The sequence below is a fragment of the Gymnoscopelus braueri genome (genome assembly GCF_963280865.1).
Source record: "Gymnoscopelus braueri genome assembly, chromosome: 11".
NCBI lineage: Eukaryota > Metazoa > Chordata > Actinopteri > Myctophiformes > Myctophidae > Gymnoscopelus > Gymnoscopelus braueri.
Window position 1 is genome coordinate 5,568,015 of NC_137613.1, and position 14,990 is coordinate 5,583,004.

Here is a 14,990-nt window from a genome sequence, read left to right on the forward strand (position 1 = left end):
AACCAACATACAGTATAAGTGTACTTATACTGTATGTTGGTTTGTTTACTGTAGAGAAAACAATATTGCACATTAAGCATATCATCTGGGACCCCCCAAGATCATTTGGAGACCACCGTGCTGGCTCCGACCCGCAGTTTGAGAACCCGTGCTCTATTCCACCTCTACATCTACTGATGTAGAGGTGATCTATTGATTATCTTTGACTATATTCCAACAGGCTGTTTATTTCTGACTTTTCTTAACTTTTTATTTGATTGTTATGATACTTTGTATAATCCAGCTGTTCCCATTTAGGTTTTTTAAAAACTTTGTGGGGAAAAAAGTCAAATGTTTTCCTATAATGACCAAAACAGGGACTGCAGGTTAGTTGGAAGTTTAACGTTTTGTTAAAACGTTGGATTTTTTAATAAAATGTCATTGCATCGTGGCTTTGAGTGTGTGACTCTGCTTTTTCTTAAAACATTTTTTAATAAACAGCCCCTGAAGTTTCAAAATGCCCCGGATATCAGAAGGATCATAGAACCTCTAGAATTATTGAAAACCTTGATAAAACTGCAGAAAAAGTACTGAAGAATTGGATTTTTTTTAAAGAGAAGGCAATGGATAGATTTTTTATTTGACACGATTTTACACATTTCTACAAAATCTGTATAGCCAGTCATTTTGGGCATAAACAAGAAGTTGAAGGGTAAATTTAAGTCTGATAGATAGTGATGTACCGTGCATGTTCAAATCATACATGCTTTATGTTACAAAATGTAAAAAGTAAAGAATTTGAAAGTGGTCTTAAGACCACTTTCAAATTCTTTACTTTTTACATTTTGTAAAACAATAGCCAATTTATCATCAAGGTGCCCCCACTCTTACTGTAGCCATCCTGGATGTAATGGCTGGCCACTAGATATCCCAATAGCAAAGGCTTTGTTCTAAATTAAAATGAAAGGGAAAATCTTTGCTCATTTTGAACCTCCATTGTTTTGATGTGAGATCATATACCTACAGTGTGTGGGGAAAAACACCTTGTGTATTTAGAGATTGCCTGGAAATTTGACACATTTACGACACATGAAGTGATGCGTTAAGACGTTATCACAGACATTTACGCAAAATTGCAAAGAAAAAATACTCGAATACATAAACATATCGTTTACCACACTATAATGATCTCACATCGGATCAACGGGATGCAGGTTAAAAAATCGTCCATGTTTCAACCAAAGTTCACAGGGAAAAGTGATGTTATTACATTTTATTCCAACAATAATAAGTGGCAAAGGACAACAATCTGTCTCTCTCACTCACCTTTCTCCATTTTTACTTTCACACAAAAACAATCTTTGTAAATTCATACTATAAGATGGACTTATCTCAGCCATGGGGTCACGAAGTACTGTAGCCTGGTGAATGCAGTATGAAAATTAAATGTGAATTCCGCGACCGGGACGGTTCACCAGGCTATAGTCATGAAGGGCTTTCAGCCAAAAGAAGAAAATGACAGTCATGGTTCCTACACATTTTTAACAATGAATTTTCTAAACTTTCCCATAACTTTTCCAAAGTATTTTACCTCATTGCCAGGACTATAGAATACATACAGTGCAATAATGAGACTCTTAAACCAGTGTGCCATCGATGCCCCCGATACAGACATGAGCGAAGGTGTCACGTGACAAAAAGAACAGATCTACAAGCTGACAACGTATCGAGTAACACTGCATGTTACCACATTTTACCAATCTTTCACGTAATGTTAGACATAAAACAATGTATTTCGTTGCCGTCGGGCAGAAACCTCTCATCTCCGTAGTTTAACTTTTTGTGTTTTTTTGTAAATCATACAAGCGTCACACAAAAGCAGCAAAAGTAGCAGGCTTCGCGCCGCGTTTCGAGCTTGTAGATCTGCTACTTTTGCCATTTTAGAATTTGAATCCTGAAAAGTAACAGTTTTGGACATAATGAGGTTTCCACCCGACAGAGACGATAGACAAAGATTTTCCAAAAACCCTTAATTAATTCCAAACCTCACACAGGCCTGGAAAAACTGTTTTCCTAATGTAAAAATGTTTCATGACCGTGGGAACCCTGGACAGTAGTGTTGAAATTCAAAGTGTTCATGCGTCATCATTCATAAGGCGTTTTATGTGTCTCTGACACGTGGTTTGGGAACGTAGCCTACGGGACCGGTTGGCAACCCCCCCCCCCCAGTGGAATGAGGAGATTTTAGACTGCAGGAGCAGCTCTGTTAAGTTAACCCCCGCATCCCTGTCATAATGATATAGAATATAGATTATATATAGAATATATTGAGATAATGATTATTCTGGTTCCTTTTCTTTATTTCAATGGATTAAGTAACAGCCGTCTGCCAGCCTGCAGATGGATGGATAATATTGATAATTCTCATCACCAAATGCCTAGTCTCAGTAGTCTGTACTGTCATATATCTAAGTAGGCTACTGTACTCGACTATTCCGCCAAAAATTTGAACGGTACATACCGCAAACTGTACAGGAAAATAGGGCATGTGAGAACGCCTCTCCTACTGCACAAATGCACAAAAGCTGTCTTTTATATTGTGTCCTGTCACTAACTGCATGACATAACATGCAGCAAAGCCCTACCTTTCAAGCAAGCGTTATTCAGTCAATGGAGACAGTGGGGGGGGGGGTGGGGGGGGGCGGGGTTTGCCAACAAGTCCCGTACGTTCCCAAATCACGCGTCTCTGACCTTTCGGGCTTGTGTTTAACTGTGGTGTCTCTGTGAAGCCTCTGTTCTGGCCATATGTCATCGTAATAGGTGGCAATAAGCTGACCCCCCGGGGTCATGGTGAAGTGTCTCATTATGATGAAGGACTGACTACAGTAACTACAGTGTCTTCTGGAACAAGTAGAAGTCTTCTAGCGTGGCCGAGGCCACCTCGGTGCAGAAGGCGTCGTCGGGCAGGGCCACCAGGCGGTCCAGGGACACGTAGTTGGGCGCTGAGGGGTCGTACTGGTCCTTGGACAGGTACTGGAGGAACAGGTGACGCTCTCTGATGCGCAGGTACCTGCAGTTAAGGACCTGCAGAGGGACAGAGACGATGATGATGTCACATGAACACAGAAGAGCAGTGTTGATTTCGTCGACTAAAACTAACGACGAAAAATGTTGGTCGACTACCTTTTTCCACTGACGAAAACTAAGCTACGACGACTAAAAATAAGACTAAATATATTGACAATTTTGTCAACAAATACAAACTAGACTAAAATGTTAGTGAGGGACTATGGTGGAGAAGAGATCCAGTAGAACTAAAAGACAAGTCATTTTATGTTTGGTTGCGCTCGGGTGTTGCGCTCTGAAAATAGCAGATCTACAAGCTCACAACGCGTCGCGCTGCGACGCGTTGTGAGCTTGTAGATCGGCTATTTTCAGCATGCAAGCAAGTGTAAAACCAGCCATTACGATGCCATCAAGGCACCGACTGAATACATTCTAGTTGATGAAATCAACTGTAGATTTAGTCGACTATAATCTTATGATATTTAGTCGACTAAAACTAGACAAACTAAAACATTTCAGATGACTAAAATATGACTAAAACTAAATGGAATTTTATTCAAAAGACTAAAACTAAAACAAAATTTGCTGTCAAAATCAACACTGACTCTAGTGCACCTGTAGAACCACTAGACCAGGGGTCTGCAACCTGCGACTCTGGAGCCACATGTGGCTCTTTAGCCCTTCCCTTGTGGCTCCCTGTAGCTATAGAAAACATTATATGGAAATTAACAATGTTTTTCCTTTTTTTTTCACATTTAAAATTGTATTTATCGTTGCTGTAATATGAGACACAGATTCTTGCATGCTCCAATACTGTAAAGATGTGTAGAATGAATAATATGTTTCAACATTTCTGTCAAATTTGCGTCAAAGCCTTTTTTATTTTTTTTGTATATATATATTTTTTTTTTCATGCTTTTTTTTGTACATAGTGGTATTTTTTCTCTGTATTTTTATGTAGATTTTTGAACTGTTTGGTTGCTACTATATATGTCTATGAAATTAATTCAAGGACCCCAACGGAAACAAGTCCGCAAGGACTTTTTTGGTCGGACCTTTTAGACAAAAGTATTATAAATGTAACTGTGTTGCTGTGTTGTTTTACATTATTTTGCCTAATACAAATTTCAATCAATCAATCAAACATATTATTTATTGGCGCGGCACCGGCATTAGTGGGCTAAAATAGGTTTTGCGGCTCAAGAGAGATTTTGTATAGATTTTTTGGTCCAAAATGGCTCTTTTGACCTTAAAGGTTGCAGACCCCTGCACTAGACTGTAGCGTACCTGTAGAACCACTAGACTGTAGCGTACCTGTAGAACCACTAGACTGTAGTGTACCTGTAGAACCACTAGACTGTAGTGTACCTGTAGAACCACTAGACTGTAGCGTACCTGTAGAACCACTAGACTGTAGTGTACCTGTAGAACCACTAGACTGTAGCGTACCTGTAGAACCACTAGACTGTAGTGTACCTGTAGAACCACTAGACTGTAGTGTACCTGTAGAACCACTAGACTGTAGCGTACCTGTAGAACCACTAGACTGTAGTGTACCTGTAGAACCACTAGACTGTAGTGTACCTGTAGAACCACTAGACTGTAGCGTACCTGTAGAACCACTAGACTGTAGCGTACCTGTAGAACCACTAGACTGTAGCGTACCTGTAGAACCACTAGACTGTAGCGTACCTGTAGAACCACTAGACTGTAGTGTACCTGTAGAACCACTAGACTGTAGCGTACCTGTAGAACCACTAGACTGTAGTGTACCTGTAGAACCACTAGACTGTAGCGTACCTGTAGAACCACTAGACTGTAGCGTACCTGTAGAACCACTAGACTGTAGCGTACCTGTAGAACCACTAGACTGTAGTGTACCTGTAGAACCACTAGACTGTAGCGTACCTGTAGAACCACTAGACTGTAGTGTACCTGTAGAACCACTAGACTGTAGCGTACCTGTAGAACCACTAGACTGTAGCGTACCTGTAGAACCACTAGACTGTAGCGTACCTGTAGAACCACTAGACTGTAGCGTACCTGTAGAACCACTAGACTGTAGCGTACCTGTAGAACCACTAGACTGTAGCGTACCTGTAGAACCACTAGACTGTAGCGTACCTGTAGAACCACTAGACTGTAGTGTACCTGTAGAACCACTAGACTGTAGCGTACCTGTAGAACCACTAGACTGTAGCGTACCTGTAGAACCACTAGACTGTAGCGTACCTGTAGAACCACTAGACTGTAGCGTACCTGTAGAACCACTAGACTGTAGTGTACCTGTAGAACCACTAGACTGTAGCGTACCTGTAGAACCACTAGACTGTAGTGTACCTGTAGAACCACTAGACTGTAGTGTACCTGTAGAACCACTAGACTGTAGTGTACCTGTAGAACCACTAGACTGTAGTGTACCTGTAGAACCACTAGACTGTAGCGTACCTGTAGAACCACTAGACTGTAGCGTACCTGTAGAACCACTAGACTGTAGCGTACCTGTAGAACCACTAGACTGTAGTGTACCTGTAGAACCACTAGACTGTAGCGTACCTGTAGAACCACTAGACTGTAGCGTACCTGTAGAACCACTAGACTGTAGCGTACCTGTAGAACCACTAGACTGTAGCGTACCTGTAGAACCACTAGACTGTAGTGTACCTGTAGAACCACTAGACTGTAGCGTACCTGTAGAACCACTAGACTGTAGCGTACCTGTAGAACCACTAGACTGTAGCGTACCTGTAGAACCACTAGACTGTAGCGTACCTGTAGAACCACTAGACTGTAGCGTACCTGTAGAACCACTAGACTGTAGCGTACCTGTAGAACCACTAGACTGTAGCGTACCTGTAGAACCACTAGACTGTAGCGTACCTGTAGAACCACTAGACTGTAGCGTACCTGTAGAACCACTAGACTGTAGTGTACCTGTAGAACCACTAGACTGTAGCGTACCTGTAGAACCACTAGACTGTAGCGTACCTGTAGAACCACTAGACTGTAGTGTACCTGTAGAACCACTAGACTGTAGCGTACCTGTGGGAACTTGATGATCAGATGATGGGGCACGTTCATGGTGTTGTGGAGGTAGTCAAATATCTGGGTCAGCTTCTTCTTGTTGGCCGTCAGGACCTTGGGGACGGCGATGATGATGTGCTGGATCTCATTTTCCTTAAAGCCAAACTCTACTTTACACACCTGTAAGTGAAACGCACACACACACACACACACACACACACACACACACACACACACACACACACACTTAAGACTGGGAACGCATCCGTGTCATTTTTAGATTTCTTTGGCTATTCAAAAATAGCAGATAAACAAGCGCACTTGGTGCCACGCTATGCGCTTGTAGATCTGCTAATTTTGGAAAAATCGTGACAATTTGTGCAAATCTTTGAATATCTTATTTTTTAAAGCAAACATTTGTCAAATATTTTTTTCCAGGGACCCCTCCCCCCAGAAGCAAAGATTTGAGTTACAAATATATATATATACTCAAGGATTTGCCAAAAATGTCAAGATTTTTTTTAAAATAGCAGATCTACAATCTACGGCACTCAGTGCCGCGCTACTCGCATTCCAGTACCTTCAGTGTTTCTTTGACGGGCTCCAAACTGCCACACAGTAGGCGGGGGAGACGAGCTACGACGTCCCTGGTCTAAAAACAAGAAACAACACATTATTTCTCATTGATTCCACTTTGTAACAGATCAAATTCATTAGCCTGGGATCAATGCCTTTTTTGGGTTTGTGATCCGGTCGGGAGCGGAAGTAACCCTACGTCACCAGGCGCGTCATCAGGCGGGCGGAACCCCCAAATCCGGAAAGACCTCACCCCAAAATAACTCCGGCCGCGATCAAGGGCCTTGTAATAGGGCCTACCTAATAAAATCCTTGATGCGGCGTAGTTTAGCTTATTTTTTTTAAATAAATATAAATGTGAGTGTACTTTCCGGAGACTATTTAGTGTCTGTCTACCTTTGTTATCCCACGGGGAAATTCTATTCCATTTAAATAGGGATTGGGGAAACAAACAGGGGGAACCAAAACAAAGCGGCTCCGCCAAACCGGAACCCGCAACTTACGGAAATATAATTGCTTTTTTTTTTTTTCAGTAGGTGTGGCCTAGACAGGATCACACAGGCCTTTAATAATGAATACCAGGCTTTCCTCCAAGGTGGAAAGACTGGTGACGCGAGGTTACAAATTCATTGGTCTTTTTGGTCGTATCGATCACTTGATACTGTGATGATGATGTGTAGAAAACGCCTCAATAGGATGGAATAAGGCTTACGTTGTCGGGGCTGAGCCCGAGATGCTTCTGGAAGAAGCCCAGCCTGTTGTCCAGCCTCTTCACACTGAAGTTGAGCAGATATGGAGCCCTGGCCACCATGGAGGCCACCGTCTGAGAGCTGAACTTCTTGGAGAGGAGGTAGTTCACCCTTCACGAGAAAACAAGAGGGAGAAACATGGTTAAAGGGATAGTTCAACAAAACAATTACTTATTTTCTATCAATTACACACCCCATAAAGCCTTGAATTCATGGATTTTTTTTTTTTTTGTCGCATTCCTGATTTGATAGCCGGCGAAAAGATGCTAATGTCTCCGGTAGGAGACTCAAAGTTGACAATTTGTGTCTCCTACCGAAGCCACCGCCGGTCATCAGATTATTGGCTTAGGAATGCGACAAAAACTAAAAAACTATCCATGAATTCAAGTCTCCATGGGGTGTGTAATCGATTAAAAAAAAGTCATTTTGGGGGTGAACTATCCCTTTAAGCATGGTAATATCACAATCTAATTAACACATTCACTGCCAGGTATTAATTCATCCATTAAGACCGGGAACGCATCTGTGTCATTTTTTTTTGTTCTTTGGGCTATTCAAAAAAGTAGCAGATCTACAAGCTCATAGCGCGGCACCGAGTGCTGTGCTACGAGTTTGTAGATCTGCTATTTCTTTTTTTCAATCGTGAACATTGTTAACTCAAATCTTTGCTTCTGGTGGTCCCTGGAACAAAACATTTTGAGATGGGGGTTCCGCGGCCAAATACATATCTACATGTTTTTCCTAAATCCTAACAGTTTGTTGCTCAGTTTTGATCCAACTTTTCCATGTCAAGAACCCCCAAAATCATATGTATTTGGCCGCGGACCCCCATCTCAAAATATGTTGTTCCAGGGACCCCCAGAAGCAAAGATTTGAGTAACAAATGTTCGCTTTAAAAAAATATATATTCAAAGATTTGCACAAATTGTCACGATTTTTCAAAAAGAAATGGCAGATCTACAAGCTCATAGCGCGGCACTCGGTGTCCCATTGACTGTGGTTTGTGTCCCATTTCACAAGTTCAAAATGTATACAAATCTTTTGAAAATAGCCGATCTACAAGCTCAATCGTGACGCATTGTGAGCTTGTAGATCGGCTATTTTCAAATGGCCAAAATATATATAGTGCTGAAGAGGTTAATGTATGTTTTGTAATAACAATCAAAATCTACAAAGTAACTAGTATCTAAAGTTGTCAAATAATTGTAGCGCAGTAAAAGTACAATATTTGCCTCTGAGACGTAGTGGAGTAGAAGTAAAAGTATTGAAAATGGGAAATAGTCCAGTAAAGTCAAACTTCCTCAAAAGTGTACTTAACCCATTAAGACCTGAGGCAATTCTTTAAAAAAAATCTAAATCTAATTTTTTTTTGAATTTTTTAAAAAAAAAAAAACAATTTTCACGATTTTTCAAAAATAGCAGATCTACAAGCTCGTAGCGCGGCACTCGGTGCCGCGCTATGAGCTTGTATATCTGCTATTTTTGAATAGCCAAAGAAATTTAAAGTGACACAGATGCGTTCCAGGTATTAATGGGTTAAGTACAGTACTTAGAGTAAATGTACTTGGTAACTTTACCCCACTGCTCCCCCTTGTGTCAGCCTAACCTGGCGTGCAGGTTCTCCAGGCTCTCGGTGAGAATGAAGGGGTTGAGGGACAGCAGGCGGCCCAGGCCAGAGTCCTCCAGACCCAGGTCTTTGAGGAAGAGCAGCCTGGGAGCCACGTCCGCCTGGAAGTCCAGCCTCAGCAGCATGGAGCCCACGTTGGGCCTCTGCTCCAGCCTCCACAGGTTCACGCCTGCATGGAGAGAAGGTTAAAGGGATATTTTCACTTTCTTTTTTTATTTTTAACTTTCTTTTTATTCTTTTTTGTTTTTTAGAACAGGCAGGTCATTTTAGGCATCACATTACATTAACTCTATAACTGCCAAAGACGTTTATAAACGTCTTTGAGAAATTAGCTGTTGCCTGCCAAAGACGTTTAAAAACGTCATGAAAAAAAAAAAAAAAAAAAAAATCTAAAAAGATTCTCTAATTATTTAGTATTGACACCTTTTCGATATTCCAAACGAATAAGGAGATAACAATTTCCAAAGATTTGCTGCTCCATCCACTTCAATGTTAAAATTGAAACGGACAAACAATTCACAATGTTTTTTGGTTTGAAACTACTGGTTTTGAGCTATTTTCAAACATCAAACAACACATGACAACAAGGTCAAATTGACCTCGTTGACATTTGTGAAACCACACCTGAATCTCATCTGTGATTAGAAATTTTCTGGGGATCAATCATACTTGAGAAAAATATTTTGTGGCTATGCGAAAAGGTACCAAAATCGGTCAAAACCCTGGCAGAGGCTACAGACTGTTCTGAAAAAACTCTGGCAGGGTAAGAGTTAAAGTAGTACATTTCAAGCATCATTAACACTTATTATGTTGTGGGCTATTCAGTCCAGAGGAGAGGGATCTTAATCTAAAGCAACCTCAGTCTTGTTAAGAAAGTTCCCAGTTTGTTTCTACTTGATGGTAAAGTCCATGGTAGTTTTGCCAGCAGATATTCCAATGATTCCCTCCTAATAGACCAATTATTTGTTTACCAACGTTGAGACTGGACGCACAGGTGACTGTTTCATGTAATCAATTCCCAACAGATCCCCAAACCTGTTGTTTTGGGGTGCGCTGGTTTCAGTTCATTCAACCCCCTCTGGCTTTGGCTAGTGAGGTGCGCCCTAGCGAGACATATACCGGTATACTTCATCGCTTAACGGTATTGCGCGCTGAGAACAGCTGACATACAAGCTCACAACCGCGTCGTGGATGCGACCGTTGTGAGCTTGGAGGTCTGCTATTCTCGGCCGTACTCTGCGCGCGACACATTCGCGGGACGGAGCATAAATTAGGCTCAGCTGCTGTGCCGTGATCATAGAGCGCTCACTCCGTTCTTATGACAGCCACTGGAGGTGGGGTTTGGGGGACAACTGCTTTGAATTGCTATTGCAGAAACCAAGGATTATATATTTCAAGAGCGAGAGATCACAGTAAAAATCCTAAGCATTCTTCCTCCATACTCTGAGGAAAACAGCATCTGAAAGTTTAATGAGATGCATTTTGACACGCGAGTGCAGTGACCACTTTTACATTGCATCATATGAGCGGTGGGGTTCACTTGGTGCCGGCCTGCGTGCGCATACTGGTTTTTATCAGTGTGACGTTGTCCGTTAAGGTGTCTATTCTAACAGCGTGGTAAACAGGCCTACAAATATTGCAGAAAAATAATTTTCTAATACATACATAGAGAAATAAAATACAATAAAAAAATGTATTTTTTTATATTACCGGTATATACATTTTATAAATGTATATAATATAAAATATAATTTACCTCCACACATAACACAGATTCACATACCTACATACAGGGATATTTCACTTTCAAAACATTTTTGGGTCATTTTATCGTCTACTCAGGCTTTTGTGAACACCCCGGATGTTTTTTAAGTTGCTTGATTCAGTATTTATATATTTGATATTCATTCTATCAGACACGCCCCCTTCCTAAACAAACTTACTATTGTAACTTCAAACTCCATTTTAACCATGTTAGATTCATAGGAAACACCCGTCCTTGGTTCTGGTGACTGATATTGTCCTTCTAATACGTGTTTTTTTCAATTCCCATAAGCAAGGAAATACTTTGTTTTGTTGTTACTTTTGGGTCAATGTATTTATTTATGTATTAAGTAGCCGTGTAATAAGCAGGATAATGTATGGGGAGGTGGTCATTATTGAAAATTAAAGTCCTTCAGGGTGATTATCCCTGTCGGGCTTTAAATGTCAATAATGACCACCTCCCTGTACATTATCCCTGGCTTAAACTTCATCGTACTATGACAGTGTCGTGCAAAAATATCCGATCTACAATAATCTCACAATGCCCGGCTGCAACGTGTTGTGAGCTTGCAGATTAGCATTTTTTTAAAGTATTGAAAATTGTAAATACTGAAGTAATACCTAAAAAAAAAAAAACGTAAATGTACTTAGTTACTTTACAGCGCTGGTTCTCACCTAGCTGTACCAGCTTGCTGAGCGTCTCAGACTTGTCCACGTATTCTGACAGAGACAGGGAGGCAGGAGGAGGCAGGGCCGAGGAGACGGATATGGAGATGGCCTCCTCATCGCTGATCTCCTCCAGGGCAGAGAGGTGTGGCCTCCTGGCCTCCTCATCGCTGATCTCCTCCAGGGCAGAGAGGCGTGGCCTCCTGGCGTCCAGATCTGGTCGACGACGCAAACCGAAAACGCAACAACAAAAATTAACTGACACGCAGTGGTGGAAAATGTACTCACATTTTTTTACTTTAGGTAAAAGGTATCAATACTTACAAAATGGTAACTCCAGTAAAGTAAAAATTCCTCAAAAGTGTACTTAACTTAAAGTAATACTAGGTAACTTTTTCAACAAAACTAAAGTTAAATTGTATATCTTTTGTGAGTGGCAAAAGTTTCACAACACCCACTCCATGAATTTCACCCCCGGAAGCCTTTTATTTATATATTTTCTATTGAACGGTGTCGGGGGGGACTTTCCCGGGAAAATGACGTCATCTGGCCGGAAAACGGAGGCGGAAATGCACTGGTTTCCTGTTTGGCCAGGAACTACCGCAACGGTTTCCTGTTTGGCCAGGAACTACCGCGCTAATAACAAAAAGGAACCTCACGCTGATTTTAAGAGAATGTAGGATTGGAAGATCGAAAAAGAACAGAAAAAGAAAGCACAGCTCATGGTAACTAATGCTCCACTGGCTAAGAGAAACGATCCGTAGATAGTATAAAACAATTAAAAGAACGCTTTTTGAAACGCTTCCGGCTTCCGGTGAAAACAAATGGAATTCTGGGTAATCGAGGACTACGGAAATTGTATGCAGTGACAGTAGTGACCAGCAGAGGTTGCTTAAAATCGTTATTTGTGAATCTGCATTGTACAACTTTAAGTACAGTACTTGAGTAAATGTACTTAGTTACTTTGCACCACTGATCATGGCATGCACTCAGGTCAAGAAACAGCAGCATACGTACCCAACAACGCCGTCTGGCTTGCAGCCGCCGGCACGACATCGCTGATCCTCCGCGATAAACGGTTCTTCTTGTACGGAGCAGCAGCAACAGCAGCAGCATTGGTTCTTCTCGACAGTTCTCCCGCGGTGTCCTCGTTTCCTTTGGCCTCGGTTGACAACGGTTTCCCGCTAACGTCGCCGTAATAGAGATGTTGTTTCCACCGGTGTCTGGCGTGCGGCGCCGAGTGGCTCCCAGACAGAGCAGGGAACCCGGTGGCCTTGTTGTTGGTGGATGATGATATCCTTAAGGCTGTGAAGGAGCATCGCTGGACCTGGATGGTAGAGTACCGCAAGGCCACGCCCCCCGCCACCTTGGAGTGAAGAACACTCCTGGTACATCTGTGGCACAGACGCATGCAGGAGCTGGAAGCCATGGCCGTTTACACTACAAAAAAAAAGAACACAGGCAAGAAGTTAAACATCATATATAACTCTGAGAGTTATGGACCTGTAAGGGTCCATTTGGTTCCATTTGTACACTCTCAGAGTTACAGACCTGCAGGGTCCATTTGCAACCCTCTTAACCCATTAAGACCTGAGACAGATTTGACAAATGTCTTCTAAATCCTAACAGTTTTCTGAAAATACTGTTTCTATATCGGTGGGTGCTCAAACTTTTTCATGTCAAGGACCCCCAAAATGCTGTGTATTTGGATGCCGACCCCCATCTCCAAATGTTTTGTTCCAGGGACCCCCAGAAGCAAAGAATAGAGTTAAAAATGTTCGCTTTAAACAATATCTATTCAAAGATTTTGCAAAAAAATCGATTTATCAAAAATAGCAGATCTACAAGCTCACAACGTGTGAATGTTCCCCCCAAAATAGGGATGCTGTAGGGTAAATGTCAAGTTATTTTCAATCTGTCATAATGGAAACGATTTACATATTTACGTACCATAATATGACAAACGTAAGGTTCTATAAAGTAACAATGTAATTCAGGGGTGCCTTGGATGCAAAAGTTATTTATTTAGACCTGAGACAAAAAGGTTTGAGAACCACTGCACTATGGTACATCAGGAGTCCACTAGGACAGTGGTTCTCTAATCGTTTTATTTTCAAGCATCCTGAGTTCACTCTGAAACCTGTAAAGGTCATTAAAGGCTATAGCTCTTTATGTGGTTCTGGTAACATTATTGTCCACTCATTTGTATGTCCATGGTGGCAAACAATAGAATTTTGACAACAATGTCCACCTCAAGCCAGCATGGCGATGACCCCTGACCCCTGGTCTAAACCAAAAAAGTATCTGTACATTGAAACTATAGGATACCAGGTAAACAATGAACCTAGCATCTATCTAAATAATAACATGCATGCTGTCTGAATTATAGTTTTAAATATTGTGGTCAATAAACAAAACAAGCCTATTAGTAACAAAAACAAGAGAAACAAATGACCAAGTTATGTCTGTATGGTCGTTAATATCTAGGGTAAGTGCTATATAAGGGCTTAAAAGGTACATAATATTATGTATTTATTGTTAATCAGTTACACTGCATGTACAGCACATATATGTGTATAAGTTTCATATATATATTGTATTATATACATATATAATGTGTATATATTACACATACATACATTATACATACATACATATATTATACATATATAGTATATATACTATATATGTAATATAGTATTCGTATATAAGTATATATATGTGTATAAGTTTCAGGGAGAGATTGGCCTATGCATTCTAATCTGTCATAAACAGTTACTGTTTTACAGGATATTAAGGGTATTCATTCATGATCTCCAACCACACAACACCCAATACAAAGTTATTTATGTTAAGATCACCAGTGATGTAAAGTAACTAAGTACTGGAGTATTTCCAGTTTTCAGTACTTTACTACTCCACTACATCTCTCAGAGGCAAATATTATACTTTTACTCTACTACAATTATATGAATTTTTTGAACACAGGCCTTTTACTTAGAGTACAGAGTATTATATTGTGGTATTGCTACTTTTAAAATATCTGCCACCACTGAAGTTCACACTATAATATAAAGACATACATATAGAGACAGGCATAAGGTTTAGCTCAGTGACTAGAAGTAAAGGAACAGTTATGTTTTCATAATGAATAAACCATGTAAGATTTAAATGATTTTTAAATGAAAAACGTGTTTGTTGACAAAATAAGACAATATTGTCCCCAACCTGAACGTTCCTCCTGCAGTGGAGCTGAATGTCAACTGTCTTCACAATGTGGACCCGAAATCCCATAGCCCGGGGGGACAGTCGTACTGTGATTGGCTCAATTGGTTGTCATAGGAGACAGCCTGCTTTTTATTTTTTAATACAATACATATTCAATGAGGGAGATTTTTTTTAAATAAAAAGAATAACAAAATATGTACAAAGTTAAACGTATTCTAATGAAGCTCCGGGTTAAATACCTCAAAGTTGAGCTAATAAAGTAAGTGTTGGTAGACAACCATCTATAGCCTATCAACGCGGCCGTCCTTCCG

General features: G+C 40.8%; 1 protein-coding gene across 1 annotated transcript; it reads right to left on the bottom strand.

Moving 5' to 3' along the window:
• Positions 1 to 1,237: 1,237 nt before the first annotated feature.
• On the bottom strand, positions 1,238 to 14,732 carry mterf3 (mitochondrial transcription termination factor 3). Its single transcript, XM_080441928.1, has 8 exons — positions 14,680 to 14,732; positions 12,469 to 12,891; positions 11,461 to 11,667; positions 9,001 to 9,190; positions 7,358 to 7,505; positions 6,650 to 6,721; positions 6,088 to 6,249; positions 1,238 to 3,063 (listed from the first exon to the last, which is right to left on the bottom strand). Exons 2-8 carry the CDS (start codon positions 12,878 to 12,880, stop codon positions 2,869 to 2,871), a joined length of 1,386 nt encoding a protein of 461 aa, XP_080298054.1. The 5' UTR covers positions 12,881 to 12,891; positions 14,680 to 14,732; the 3' UTR covers positions 1,238 to 2,868.
• Between the last annotated feature and the right edge of the window lie 258 nt (positions 14,733 to 14,990).